This window comes from Podarcis melisellensis (genome assembly GCF_964234715.1).
Source record: "Podarcis melisellensis genome assembly, chromosome: 2".
NCBI classification, from domain to species: Eukaryota; Metazoa; Chordata; class Lepidosauria; order Squamata; family Lacertidae; genus Podarcis; species Podarcis melisellensis.
In genome coordinates, this window is record NC_138529.1 from 57,958,198 (window position 1) to 57,974,014 (window position 15,817).

The 15,817-nt window shown below is 42.4% G+C and overlaps 1 protein-coding gene across 1 annotated transcript; it reads left to right on the top strand.

The window, feature by feature from the left end:
- The first annotated feature begins 664 nt into the window (after positions 1 to 664).
- On the top strand, positions 665 to 15,473 carry SMAD5 (SMAD family member 5). Its single transcript, XM_081894007.1, has 7 exons — positions 665 to 809; positions 2,980 to 3,509; positions 4,512 to 4,763; positions 7,691 to 7,810; positions 8,630 to 8,851; positions 9,390 to 9,646; positions 10,763 to 15,473. The coding sequence occupies exons 2-7, from the start codon at positions 3,107 to 3,109 to the stop codon at positions 10,904 to 10,906; spliced, it is 1,398 nt and encodes a 465-aa protein (XP_081750133.1). The 5' UTR covers positions 665 to 809; positions 2,980 to 3,106; the 3' UTR covers positions 10,907 to 15,473.
- The last annotated feature ends 344 nt before the right edge of the window (positions 15,474 to 15,817 follow it).

Below are 15,817 nucleotides of genomic sequence, written 5' to 3' on the forward strand. Positions count from 1 at the left end.
GCCAAAATCCCAAGGGAGCAGAAAATATTATTTATGTATGCGACCAATTGCACAAATGTTATTGGCCCAGAGATTGAAAACGAACGAAGTCCCAACCAGAGAAGAATGGCACATTAAATTCATGGATTACACCAAAATGGCAAAAATGACCAAAGAATCAGAAATCGGAGTTATCATTTACCTTAAAAACCATTGTAAACAGTTAAAATCGTTAATAGGATCTGAATAACACTTGTAGTTTAATGGTGAATTTTGGATATAATGGAAATGTAAAAGATTTGATTATAAAAGATGCAGGAGGATGTGATTAATAATAGGACCCACAAAGGGGAGGAGGGAGGTCCAGGAGATTCTCTGGAATCTTGTCTTTATGTTGTACGTTTGTGATTGTAAACTTTAATTAAAAAACAAAACAAAAATTAATATAAATGTATATGCAACCGCGAGTACTGATCTAAACAAAGTGCTAGTAAGTATCTTCAGGTGAATCGCCTGTTGCTTTCAAACGTTCTCCACCCAAAAGCGCGCGGCAGCGAAAGCAACCCGCTTTTTCACGCCGCCTCTCCTTCTGCCCCCGCCCAACTACAGCGAGCTCCCGCCCTCCCCTCCTCGCACGCCACTGGCCGAAGGCGGCTGAGTGGCAGCGCAGGCCGAGCCAGCCAGCGCTTGCCTCTTGCTGGTCACGTGAGCTCTTTGCTCTCGTGAGCCTGCTCGGCTCCTCCTCGTCTTCTTCCCCCCCCCCCCTCCGATCCGACCGTGGTCCCCTTGGCTTGGGGCTTCTCCTGCCCTCCTTCGCCGCTCGTCGGGCGGTAAGTAGGTTCTTTGGAGGCACGGGGAGGGGGGGGGGGAGGCAGGAGGAGCCTCCGTTCGTTCCTTCCGCGCTCTCTCTCCCCTCCCCCCTGAACTCGGCTTCCGCGGAGGGTTCTTCTCGCTTCAAGCGCGGCGGGCTGGGGAGCCGCAGTTGGCTTGGGGAGAAGGCGCAGAGCCCGGCCTCGCGCCGCGGCCGAGGCTCCCTTTGTGTGGTGTGTGCGCGCGCGCAAGGGAAGCAAGAGAGGAAGAGCCTCCTCGTGAGTAAGCAAGCTAGCAAGCGGCCGGCAGGTTCTAAGCCCCCCTCCCACGAGTGGGACTCCAGCCTGGTCGCGGCCTGCTCTAGTACCAAACAGGAGTACGTTATGTGGGGCTGCTGCAACGTACAAAATGGTTTTTTGGGGGACTGCATTGGCTGGAGCTTTTTTCTGCAGCAAATGGGGTGCAAAGCATGCTCCAGGCCCGTGCTTGGAAGTTTAGGTGGGGACTCTTTTATCTATCGCGACTGAATGGATTTCCGTTCTCTTTCCTCCAGACAAACACATACCCCACGTTTTTCTGCATGCAATGGGTTTTTTTTGTTTTTTGCTTCTGTGTTCAGGCGTGTGAGCCCCCAAGGTGCACCCCTAGGACAGAGGCATCTTGTTCAGGAAGGCTGGATGTTGGCTGGGGAAATTGCCGCGTCCCTTTCCCCCTTGGGTCCTGCATTTGGTTTGTTGTGGTAATGCGATAGGAGGAGCAGCCAATATGGTGTCCTCCAGATGTTGGGACTCCAACTCCCAGCAGTCCCAGCCAGCGTGGCCAGTGTTCAGAGATGGTGGGAGGTGTGTGCTCCAGCAACGCCTGGAGGGCATATTGCTCATAAGCAGTGTATACTTGGGATTGGCAGCGCCCATATCAGTTTTCTTAACTAGGGAAGCATGGTGAGCGATACAGGTGAGTGCTGCTTCTGGGTGCACTTTGTGTGCATCTTGTCTAGGCATGCAAACTGCAGTCCCACTTCTGGAGAGATGAAGGTGACAGACTGCAGATGTTGGAAAGTGGCTTCCTTCTGATGAGGAAGGGAGCACAATGCTTTGCTGTGTTCTCTTGCCTAGCAAATCAGGTAGCTGCTGTTCCTATGTGTGTTTTCATATGTAACAAGGTAGGTAACAGGGAAGCACCTAGCTTTCCTTTGCTGAGTATTACAGATTTGGGGTGAGACTGAAAATGTTCCAGAGCAAGCTAGCTGTTTTGACTTGCTATGGTTTATCAGAAGTCCCAAAGACAATATTTGGCAGTTTCTGTAGCAGAACCGGAACTCACTTTGTTATTGACATCCTTTTTCTTTGTTTAGTGCTTGCTTTTTGCCAGCTGCCTATTGTCTGCGTCTGTACTTGTTGAGTATTCTTCTGGGATTTTATGAGGTCTTATCAACATGTTGCCACAGCACACTAGTTCCGTTTGTCATCATTACTCCCCTTTAATTTTTTATTTTTTTTAAGTTGCAGTTGGTCCTTGTTGGTAATATAAAAGGAGCAATTCGTTACTGTTACCTGTGATGTTTTAATATATAATATAACTGTTTTGAAGCAACGAGCAATTGGTATTTATTCCAACGCAGCTCTTAATATGCATTTCTTTGGTTTTGACACAGGACTTAAAACACATAAGGAGAACAGAAGTGACTTTTAAACTGGTTCTTTCACATTGCACTGCACTAGTTCTGTTACATAGTGCTTAGTTATTAATGGCAAGTGTTCTTCTGAACCACCAATGTATTGAAGCTTTCCTCCTAATAGATGTAACTGTCCTAATAAGAGACATCAATCTTTGGGTTGGTTTCAGACTTACAGCACAGTCTTGACCATGACTACTCAGAACTAAGATATGCTGAATTTAGTGGGCTCACTCCCACCTAAGTGGGGTTAGGACTGCAGTCTTATTCGTGCTTAGAGAAATCATAACTTGATTTAAGTGGGTCTGCTGTAAGCATGACTGAAGTAGATACAACCCTTTTGGCTTGTATGTAGTGTGAAAATGGGAAATATTAAAAACCAATTACTGAATCTACTTTATAGTGTGTGATATAAATGGAATAGCCTTTATAAGTTCCTGGTTAGCCTTTATCTCTTTGTCTTAGTCTCTGTGGTTAGATGGCAACAACTAATGGACTGTAATTATTTCTAACAGGCCTAAGAAGAAACTTCACTGGATTAAAGAAAAAACCCAGTTGCTGCTGTACAGCAGCAGCTACCCAGCTACTGTTGTGCCTGAGAATCTTCAGTTTAGTTCCAAAACTTGCTTGAACACTTGTCAAATGACGTCAATGGCCAGCCTGTTCTCTTTTACTAGCCCAGCTGTAAAGCGTCTTTTGGGCTGGAAACAAGGCGATGAAGAGGAAAAATGGGCAGAAAAAGCAGTTGATGCTCTGGTTAAAAAACTGAAAAAGAAAAAAGGAGCCATGGAAGAGCTGGAGAAAGCACTGAGCAGTCCTGGACAACCCAGTAAATGCGTTACTATTCCTCGTTCGTTAGATGGGCGACTTCAAGTTTCTCACCGCAAGGGCCTTCCTCATGTTATTTACTGTCGTGTTTGGCGTTGGCCTGACCTGCAGAGTCATCACGAGCTGAAGCCGTTGGACGTTTGTGAATTTCCTTTTGGATCTAAGCAGAAGGAAGTCTGCATCAATCCATATCATTACAAAAGGGTAGAGAGCCCAGGTGTGTTTGAATGTTATGGCATTGCTTTCATCACAAAGTGTTCAAACTGTAATGTGATTTACAGTGCACGTCTACTTAGAAGAGAGTGCCATTGTGTTGGGTGAGACTTGACTCCCAGGAAAGCACGTATAGGTTTGCTGTCAGGTGAATATGAGGAAGATTGGTGTATCTGAACTTACTTTTACAAAGTGACATTATTATTTATTACATTTGTATACCGCTCGTCATCTGAAGATCTCAGGGTGGTTCACAGCATAAAAATACAAGTTCAAAATACACAGTAAAACCAAGAACAAACCAAACAAACGCCCCCTCCCCCAAAAACCCACATTTAAAAGGATAAAGGATGTTGAAGAGGAATGTTTTAGTCTGGCACCTAATGGTGTATAATGAGGGCGCCAGCTGAGCCACCCTGGGGAAGAGCGTTCCACAAACAGGGAACCACTGCAGAAAAGGCCTGTTCTTGTGTTTCCACCCTCTGGACCTCTTGTTGAGGAGGCACACACAGAAGGGCATCATGATGATTGCAGGGTCCTGGTAGGCCCACATGGGGAGAGGCGGTCCTTGAGGTTTCTTTTGTCTTTGGGAACATTGATGCTATATGTCTACCTTGCATTGTCCATCTGTTAAACTCTATGCTTTTTGAAACATGATTTCTGATAATAAACATAGAAGCAAGCTTTTTTGCTCTGACCCTATCCATTACTGGCATGTGGTCCCCCAAAAGCTGCTCAGAATGCAATGTGCCCCATGGCCTGGAAATGTCCCCCCCCCCCCCGCTGTTCACCATTTGTCAGTGAGAGGCACCACTTGTCTTGTTGGATTGCTATGGGACATGCAACTAGATTTTCCCAGTGTTTTGACAGTGTGTGCTTAAGGCATGTTCTTCTGTCTCTGTGTCTTCAGCACTTAGCACTTCTACTGCTGTAGACAAACGGACGTCTTCAGGGCTGTTAACTAAAAACACTAATCTTAGGTTTATATTGTTTTCTTTCTTTTCAGTTCTACCTCCAGTATTGGTGCCAAGGCATAGTGAATTCAACCCACAGCATAGCCTTCTGGTTCAGTTCAGGAACCTGAGTCACAATGAACCACACATGCCACACAATGCTACTTTTCCAGATTCGTTCCAGCAGCCTAACAGCACTCCATTTCCCATTTCTCCAAGTAGTCCGTATCCACCTTCTCCAGGCGGCAGTACTTACCCAAATTCGCCAGCCAGTTCCGGACCTTCTAGTCCATTTCAGCTACCAGGTAAAAGCCTATCTGTGTGAACTTAATTGAAAAGGAAAACTTGTAGTATGAAGCCAGAGGGAGTTAGAATTACATTTCAGAATTCCTGCTATGCATTTTGTCATATTTATTGAGGACATATCATTTGAAGCTTTGGAATTAATGTTGTGAAGGAATTAAAGAAAATTAAAGAAAACAAATAATTCAGCTGTTTGAGAATTTTGCTGTTTTATGTATTTCTGCATACACTTCTGATTTGAATGGGTAGTGGGACAGAAGACACAAGACTAAGAGTTTGGAGAAAGCATAAACCATTCTACTGTTATTTATTTAGTGTGACCCATATGCATGGTGCTACACAAACAACGAGAGGAAAGATCTGTGTCCCGGAGACTTAATGCAGACAGCGACACTAGGGAGACAATTGCGGAAAAAGAGGGGAATGGAAGTGAGGCATGCAGGAGAAGATTGTATGATTATTGCAGTTGCATGTACTTTTACTTTAGTTATGGAGAACATAGGAACTAGGAGGTTGTGCCCAAAGTCTTCATGGAAAAGGTGGGGTTTCTGAGAGTGTGTTGTGAATGTAGTAAAATAGTGTTTCCCAACCTTGTGCCTCCAGCTGTTTTTGAACTACAATTCCCATCATCCCTGACCACTGGTCTTGCTAGCTAGGGATGATGGGAGTTGTAGGCCAAAAACATCTGGAGGCACAAGGTTGGGAAACACTGATTAATAGGTGATATCATGGAAGCATTCTGAGAGGCGGTTCCTTTCATAAATGTGAGGGAGAAAAAGTTGTGTTGCTTCCTAGGTAGGCCAAGGATGGTGAAGCTGAATGAGTGGGTATCATATGTTTGTTGGGATATAAAATCAAAAAGATCAGGTGGTGCAAGGCTTTGGTGGGGTTTGAAAATAAGGGTGAGAAATTTATGCTGGCTCTAGGAATAAACAGGAAGGGCGTGTAGAAAGTCAAGGAAGGGCATCACATGGTCAGAGTGGTGAGAGAGGTGAATGTTTTTGATAACAGTTCTGGATAAAGGTGAGAGGACAAAGTCAAGGCAATAGAAAGTCAGGAAGTAGTAGATTTCCATAGTCTAGGCAAAACTAGAGCCTGGACCCACTTTGCACATTAGTTGAGGAGTCCCATGAATGGTTCCTCCACAAACTCATGGGTGCCTTTGAAATTAGCTAGTGTTAGTATTGAAGACCAGTGGATATGAACTGCTAAAACTGGTGTGGGGAACCTTTCAGCCTCCAGGTGTCAGTGAACTACAAGTCCCATCATCCCTGGCCATTGTCTGTGTTGTGGGGGATTGATGGGAATTGTAATTCAGTAACATCTGGAGGGTGAAAGGTTCCCCACACCTGTGCTGCGACTTGATGATCACTTCGGTCTGCCATGTTGTTGTATTGGCCCTGGGGTTTATTTTTTAAAAAGTTGGTTTCTTGTATATGCACTGTAATGTATGTCTCTTGGAAACACCCAAAAAACATTTCAGATAATAAAATAAAGACCAGGGCATGGACCAGATTTTTTGCTGAGGTGACAGAGACGACTCTTATTTGTTTGTTTTTTCTGTAATGTTACAAAGAGAGCACTAACTTTGCACAGCAGTAATATACACTAAATTGCGGATTATGTGGTAAAGGAAGAGAGAAGTCAAAGAGAAAGCCAAGGCTATGTGCCTACTCAGCAGGGTGGATGGCGATAATGTCACTGGACATGGAGAGCGAGGTTATAAAAGAAGGGTTTCAGAGGAAATATAAGAAGTTTGGTCTCCACATATTGAACTTGAGATGTTGACAAAACATCCAAACCAAAATATGAAAAGTACTTGGAGATGGGAGATTGGATGAAGGGAGGAAATTCAGGGTAAAGATGAAGAACGCTATCAGAAGCCTATAGATGGTACTGAAACTCATGGAATGGTATACACCTGGTGAGAGGCTGTAAGGGGAGGACAGCAAGAGAGCTAAAAACAGATCCATGAGGAAGTGTCTCCCCATATGTAGAGATCAAAAGAATGATTATACAGGTGAAAAGCTAAGTGGGGTCTTACGGCAAGAGTCATCACCTATATATCACATGCTGCAGAGATGACTAAGACTGCAGAGATAATTGAATTGGTAGGCTATTTTGGGGCAAGGGCAGTTTTAGGAAAATGGATGGGGATGCAAAGAGGCATATTTCAGGAGTCTGGAGATGGAGGTAAATTGGGCAGGAATTGACAAGGGAAGATGGGTCAAGGGGTGTGAGGTTTTGTTTGTTTTAGAATAGGAGAAACAGGGAAGTTGGGAGTTATAGCAGTGACAGAGGTACAACAATCTGGGAACAGTGCCACTTCAGACTGTGAAATGGGAATCGGAAGCTTAAATGATCCTCCACATTAAACTCCAAGCACGCACTCACACACATGAAGCATATAGGGAGGGGAAGACCAGGTGGCTTTACAGTGCAATCCTAACCAGAAAAGAGAAGGGCAGGGAACTAGGGAGTGGTAAATCACTGCAATGGCAAAATTGGAAGCAGCATCTTATAGGTTGTTCTAAATATACTGATTTTTGTTTGATCCCATTGATGTTGGTGACACTGCTTCCAAGCATTTTTAGTTAATAGTCTCAGTGTGAGAACCTGACCAAGACTGCCCTCCTGATGATGATCACTAGAGCAGGAAGAATTGGTTGACAATCTGGTCAACCAAGTATTTAGAAATACTTGTATTTAGAACCAAGTACTTTTATTTAGAACCAAGTATTTAGAAAGCAGTTTATTTATAGAAAAAGATTTCAAAGGAAGCAGAAAAATGTAAGGTGGGGAGTGAGGAGGTAGTAAGGAAGGATGACCCTGAAGTGGGAGGAACAATTGATTTTGTAGGGGTAACGAGCTGTGATTAGGCTGGATTAAATGTTCTCACTTTGCTCAAATTCCTTATTTTTCTTTATAGCAGATACACCACCACCAGCATATATGCCTCCTGAAGATCAAATGGGGCAAGATAATTCACAGTCTATGGACACAAGCAATAATATGATCTCTCAGATAATGCCAAATATTTCCAGTAGAGGTGAGGTGAACAATGCATTTTGTAGACTTGTCAATATTGTGCAGTTGAAATTCTATAGAGAAGAGAATAGCCTACCAATCGAAAGGGCTTCTTTTTCCAGCTGCCACTTATCCCTGCCCTTTAAAAGCACATTGGCACTTTGGATGGGCAGCATCCAATTTTGCTTTTCAGCCATGGGTAATTGTGTTATGGGTTGAGGATGTTAGTGTTTGAGGGTTGGATACGTAGTGAGTTTGCAGGGATGTGGACAGAGCAGCACCAGAGGGACCTTTATAGATGGAGCAAAAGATATTTGTAGCCTGCCCTTCCTCCCAAAGGAGCCCAGGGTTGGACCAAGTTATCAGCATTTCAGAATAAACTGCTGCATGTATTGAATATTTCAGTATTCAGTGAACAACCAGTCAGCCAAACTAATAATTTTTAATTGTGTATATATGAAGACGGTCTTCGTTTCTAAGTGTGGGCACTTTAAATGGCCACGTTCTTGAAACTCCATTTTTTATGGACTTGAGCTGTGGCTTAAAGAAATAAGTAATTCAGCATGATTAAAACAAATTATTTTTCATGGTCCCAAGTTGGCGTAATGTAGTGCTTGTGAACATGAACTATGCCATGCCACTGTCATCAGAGACTTGGTTCCCTATCTTTCTTGTGGGACTAGCTTACTTTGCAGAGCTGTTGGAATATTTTGGATGGGGCATCCATGAAACTCTTTGAGCTCCTAGGAATAAAGGCATTAATAACTATTACTGTATGGGAGAGACTATTGCTTTAGGTGTTGGAAATACTGAAATCCGTATGTTTTGCTTTTGTTCATAGATGTTCACCCTGTGGCCTATGAAGAGCCCAAGCACTGGTGTTCAATTGTGTATTATGAATTGAACAATCGAGTTGGGGAGGCATTTCTTGCATCTTCCACTAGTATTTTAGTAGACGGTTTTACAGATCCCTCTAATAACAAGAACAGGTTCTGCTTAGGTTTGCTCTCCAATGTGAATCGCAACTCAACAATTGAGAACACCAGGAGACACATTGGAAAAGGTAATATAGAAATGTGCTTTGTGTGATCATAAGAAACCTTCCTTCACCTAACTTTGTCATGTTCATTAATCTCAGTGGGTCTACTATGAGTAAAATGTAGCTGAATACCACCTAATGCTTCTACAAGAAGCATTTTCAGTGAACAAATCTCCACACCCACATAGAGCGTGATTGTACAGATTGCACACCAAAGACAAATCTTGCAGCTTTCTGATCAGATGCTTTGATCTAAGCTGCCAAATGGCTCATGATTCTGAATAAGTTTCCTAGTAATAGAATGCCAGCAATATTTAGGTAATCTCGGTTAAAAAAATTATTTGTTGAAGACTCTTATTCTTTGATTCATGGAAGGAGGACATCTAGTGGCTGATATTCAGTGGTAGAAATGCAAGGCTACTCCGATGTGTTAGAATAACTGGAAACCATTCCTGCTGGAGCCTTTTAAAAATAGGAACTCGGCTAGACTTCCTGACATCTGTAACATTTTTGCAAATAACCCTGTTAAATGTTTGGGTTTCTCTCACTCCCCTGACTCCAGGTGTCCATCTCTACTATGTTGGTGGTGAAGTCTATGCCGAATGCCTGAGTGACAGCAGCATATTTGTACAGAGTCGGAATTGCAACTACCATCATGGATTTCACCCTACAACTGTCTGCAAAATTCCTAGCGGCTGCAGCCTGAAAATTTTTAACAACCAGGAATTTGCTCAGCTTCTAGCTCAGTCGGTCAATCATGGATTTGAGGCCGTATACGAGCTCACCAAAATGTGCACAATTCGGATGAGTTTTGTGAAGGTAAGGGGTGTGGGCGTGTGTGAACCTGCTATAACTTGTGTGTTTGAGTGACTTTTGAAGTATATTCCCCAGGACAATAACTTCAATGGAAAATCTTCTGTGGCTTTGAGGGCTTCATCCGCATATGTAATCTAGAAAAGTCACAGAAGTAACCCACCGTCCCTCAGAATGGGGAATGATGCAGAGGGAGTTATTACGGGCAACTCCCCATTTATGCAGGGGTTCCATTCTGGGGCCTCACACGTATGCACAAAATTGTGTAAAATGGGGAGCACCCTAGAGAGTCCTCTTCAACCAAGTCCCGCCACCCCTCCAGCTTGTGTGAGCCGAACAGAGCTTGCGTAGCTTCCTCCATGCGTCAGCTGGGCTGGTTAACTGAGTAGTACATCAGCTGGGCCAGCTCTGCTGCCTCTCTGGCTTGGGGGAGCCAAAGGGACTGTGGGGCTTGGTTGACCAAGTGACCCTGTTTCTGGGTACCGCTTCTGGCTGCGTGCAAATAGAGTGCGCATAAATGGAGAGATGCCTGTATTTCAAACAAGCATGTCCTTGTCGGTGTAACAGGCTCTAAAGCAGGTGTCAATTGGAGAGATGCATTCTCTCAATCGTCATTTGCAGGCCTTTCCAATAGGATGAGGCTTTGTTTGAATAAACCGTCATTCTTCTCCATCTGCAAAACCTAGTAGACAACGTATACTGGGAATCCTACTGAACAGTAGGATTTTTTCTGTGGGAGGAATAGAAGCATATGGTATCCTGCCATCCCTCCATAAACCTATATAGTGGTACCTCAGGTTAAGAACTTAATTCGTTCCGGAGGTCGGTTCTTAACCTGAGGCACCACTTTAGCTAATGGGGCCTCCCGCTGCCGCCACCGCGCAATTTCTGTTCTCATCCTGAAGCAAAGTTCTTAACCCGAGGTACTATTTCTGGGTTAGCGTCTGTAACCCGAGGTACCACTGTATTCCCTTTTCTCTGATGTATCACACTTCTTTTTTTGAGGGGGGAGGTGTGTGTTACTCATTTTTAAATTTCTAATGAATTTACTAGACTAATCAACACTGGCTGTTTTAAGAGCAATTCTTGGATATACACTAAATGTCTGCCCATTTTTTGTAGGGATGGGGAGCGGAATATCATCGGCAAGATGTTACAAGCACTCCATGCTGGATAGAAATCCATCTTCATGGGCCTCTTCAGTGGCTGGATAAAGTACTCACCCAGATGGGATCCCCTCTTAATCCCATCTCTTCTGTTTCATAGTGCCAAAGAAGTTTTTTCAACCATAACTTTAGTGACCATTTTCTAATTCTACAGACACTTCCAGTGTGGATACTGTAAGAACATACTACACATTAGCTTTCTTCTACCAATGACCAATTCCATTGTTTTTTATCGCTCTTCCTTTGATTTTTTGATATTAAGGAAACAGCCAAGTTGGGAAGAAAACTGAGAATTCAGGATTTTATTTTTCCTTGATACGCATATTTAATAATCATCAACTCCACTGAAAATATTTTTGTGTGTCTTCTAGGAACACATTTTTGAACTGGTTCTTTTTTTCAGGGGGGGAGGAATAACATTTATCTTTTTCCTAAATTGGTTTATTTCCAGTTTACAAGGTTTTTAATGTTGTATAATGGATAATGTCCATAAACAAAGCTAGCTTTATAACACCCAAGATTGCCTTTAGCTTGAGTAAATAATGTGACTTAAGTATATACATGTTAAAAACACGTTACAGATAGTGGTATTAGAATTCATTACTGCAAGTTCTGTGGTAAATAGTGGTTTTATCTATACCCCAGTTCAATTTAATACTGCCTTTACAGTGCAATTGTATGCATGTATACTCAATGGAACATTGAGCTACTGGAACTTACTCCCAGACAAGTGTAAATAGGATGCTGTCTTTAGTCAATTGTTCTTAAACATTTGATTCAAGGCACTCTGTTTTGCTTAGACTAGTCAGTATTTTCCCTTGACTTTAATTCATGCTGTGGGCTAGGCCTTGACAAAGTGTAGCTTTTTAGGAAATCCACATCTTTTATAGTGCAAAACAGTGCCATTTTGTAGATAACATTACAAGGCATTGTTTACCTTTCCATTTTATTTTGCCTCTTTGTAGCTGGTATCCTGGGGGCTTCCTAATGTCACTGTTGGTTTTAATAATCACACACACACGCACGCGCACAGTATTAATTATTGTCCTTCCTAATGTTACTGCTGGTTTTAATAATTCCCCTCCTCTAGTATTAATTACAACCATGGTGTTCTTTAGATTTATGACCAGAATATCAGGACTCTCACTTTGCTAAGTGATGCAGAATGTTTGCCTTTTAAATTACTGAGGCAGACCAGGCCTTCAATAACAAAAAGATCATTGTCTTTGGTGCCTGGAGCCTAATAGAAGAAGTCAAGAATCTTAAGCCCTCATACATCACATCAGCTCTTCAGCATCATCTGTCAAATGAATTGTCAGTTTTATGGCCTTTTGTTAATAAACCTACTAAAGGGCTCTAACTGATGCAGAGATGAATGGTAGGATTTTGGTGAATATGGATATGAATGTGGAAGTCCTCCTGTCTTAAGAGGCTACTGGTGGTGTCCATTCAGGCATATTTCTTTATCAGTACAAACAGGGGGGTGGGGGGGGATGTATGCCTAAATATCCAGCAATTACCAGTGCAGTTAAATCTGATAAAGTAAGTCTGCTAGCAGAAATTTACCGCTAGCCTTCAGTTACTTGGTCTCCCTCAGAGTAAGTGTGGTAAGTAAGCAAATGGTTACACTTCAGTGCTACCTTGTGGAAGTTCTCCCTTCCCTCAGCAACCCAAGAAGGCCTGTATTCTTTTGCCATGTATTTTCGTTTGCTTTAGGATGCTAAAGCCAACACTAAGTTCCATACTAAATGCATTGGCTTCTGAAGATGTAGTCCACCAAAAATAGTTCACAGTGAGCCTTTCCCCAGTGACAGCAGTTAAAGCTACGCTTTCTCTATGGGACCACCTGTTTCTAGTCCTATGTGGATTCTACCCAGACTACAGGTGGTGGTGGTTGCCTTCATTTTAAAGCTTAGCATTCGGAGGATGCTGAAGCCTTTACCCAGAATTGGTGGTGGCAGAAAGCAATTTCTAGTCCCTATGGCTCTGAAGATAGCCTTCTAGCTTACAGAGCTGTGTAGGATTTCCAGTGATGGTCGAGGCTTTGATGCCCTGTGTAGCAACTTGGCTTCTGACTGAAACAGAGTAAAAGGATGCAAATCCGAAGTCTGGCTTTACTGGGATGGGATATGTTTTTCCCTAGCCAGCTTTGATCAATAGTTGTTCCCTGCCCTCTTACCAAGATGTGATGTCTGGCTATTCCTTTGGCTATAGCTGGTGGAGGGGATATTGTAGACTGTCTTCCTTGGTGGGATTTCTTAGGGGAATGAAATCTAGAGAGAGTAAATGGAGCAGGAATGGCCAGAAGGCTAGGCTGTGGTCTGCTTGTTGGACCAATGATACTGGGATTCTTGCAGAAAACGTTGATTGGCTGTGATCTAATCCAGCAAAGCACTTCTTATGTTAAGTGAGTGTATACTTGAGATCACTGAACACAGGTAAATTATTCCAAAGCAGTTGAGACATCGGAGTATGTATTTGTGCTTTATAAATTTTAAAACCAATTAGTGGTGGGGAAAATAGGCCGCACAAGACTGAAGTTGACTTCTCCCAAGTTTAAAAGATCAGCTACTTTAAAGACTCCTGGAATTGCTTCGCTGATCATACAGAGCTAGCTATCTGTAGTCTCTGGTTAGATGGTGAGAGGAGTGTTAATCATGTTCCCACAGCTCCTTAAATGCTGCTAAGCTCAGTATTGGCCAGAGTCACTGCCATACTTTATTGCAGGAAGTGAACTCTTAATTGTGTATTCTGTGGCGACATGTTTGTGAAGAAACTTTCAAAACTCTAGAAGACTATGAAAAGGCTACTTGGTTATTAGCAAATGTGATCGTGTGGAACATCTGGACATAGTCATGTTTGTAAATTTAAATGGATCTACTCCAAGTAAAACTTAGTTGAATGCCACCCATCAGTGCCACGGAAGTTGTGTTGTGCTTATATGGTAGTCCTGCCAAGGTCTTCAAGAGTTTACATATTATAATAAATACTTCGAAATTGCCTTAAAGGGAAAACAAATATGACTTTCACAAAGTTGTACCATTCTTTTGTATACATACTAGTTTCTACTTGATTTTAGAAGCAAAAAAAACACCCTTTCCCAGTCTTTCTTTTTTTAAAAAAGAGAAGTAGATGGTCTTATTTTGTTGCCTTATATTTTAGTCAACTCCTTACTTAAAACTACAGCCAATATTTGCCTTTGCTGGGCATGCCGCTAGCTAAGCAAGATCTGCTGGGGTGTTCTCCTATGCAAACCTCATGGAAATTACCAGGAACTGCACAAGGGGGAATTGCTCCCCAGCAGTTGTAGTGGCTCCAGATGTTCTGTGCTTGCACTTGACCACATTGCCTGTATAACACTAAAGATGATACCATCTTTTAACACATTTCATTGACTTAAAAACAATAAATGATTTGCAAGTTAATTCTGCCGTGTTAAAAGATTTGGCCTTTGTAACTAACTTCCTGAAGATTCCTACTCTTTAAGCCATCTAAAAGCCTTAAGTGTGTTTGCCAGGTACCAGTACTAACCACATCTTCTGACTTTGCATGCAGTCTGAGCAATATTACTCTGTGTATGCAGTCAAAAAAGAATAGTACATAAATAGTAAGAATAGTACATAAATTGCTAGTGCATTTTGGGGGGGGACGGGACGGGACGGGACGGACTATTACCAGCAATGATATGAGTAAACTTGCTCCTGGTTTTCCCTTTATCCTTTGGAGGGACAAACTTATTAAATGCTGATACATCAGCTTGCCTTTTTGTTGTGATTCTCCATCTCTAAGATTTATTTGTATATTCCGACTGAGTTGCCAATTACTTAGTTCTGTTTCAGTGGATGTGTAGGCATCTGACATAGGTTTCACTACAAGCTGCTCTGCTTGCATTATGGTGTATGTAAGAATGGAAGGAGACTTATTTGTTTCCAGATTTAGCTTGAGTCACGTGTTCTCATTTTTGTAGAAACTGAGTAGACTATCTCATTCTTGCAGTTTACAATTTTTTATGCCTTTCGCTGGCCTCTTTTGGCCATCTATTTTTTTGGGAGAGTAAATGGCGGTGGATACCATCCAACCACCCATGGAGGATGTGTGCTTTGACTTTGTTCTCAATAATACTTCTGGTGGGTATTAAGAGGTACTAGACAAATTGACTTCAGCGTAAATTGCAAGTTTTCATTGGAAAATTGATTAAACTATATTGTGCAAGATTGTTGTTGCATCTGGCTAGATTGCTGACTTGCTGAAGGGACCAAAATGCGCCTCAGGATTAATTTATTTTAAAAATTCTAAAATGCCCTACTTTCTTTCTACTTCGTCTTCACAATAACTAAAGTTGGTTCTACAGCAAGCATGGATGAATTCAGGTTTGAATCTTCTGGCTGAATTAAGAATTCAAACATCCCACATCCAAAATTTCTGTTCTCTTGCGGCATCACACTTTCTACTCCTACAGATAATCTATGTAAAATGCTGTTTCACAAAAGTAACTATGTAACAGCCTTGTAATTTGAATATTTTTTTTTAAAAACGTGCATTTATTTCACAGTATTACTAATGTTTACCTGATAAAAACAGACGGTCTTGTAGTCTGTGCCTGGAAAACATCTACATATGTCAAACACTTTCTCCCTCAAGCTAATAAAGAGTTATTATTGCCTGAATTGTTGCTAGATAGCAGTATTTTAAAATAAAAACAACCTTTTTGGGCAGCACAATGTTTTGACCTGTCTCTGCCTGCATTGCAAATAATTCCTGAACTCTCTGGAATGGTGAGATGTGGTGGGATAATGGCAGGATCGCTCCCGAGGGCCCTCTTCAGTTAGGTAGAGCTCAGAAGGCACTGTTGTTTTCCAAATAGCTCTGGGCAATGAAATGGGACTGGGTGATGACCATTGCATCATTAGTGAACTGCCCAATGGAGCTTTTTCACATGGCAATGGGGCTGGTTAGTATCCATCACCCATGGGTATTAGACATCAGCCTGCTGTGTCCATTCCAAACTCAG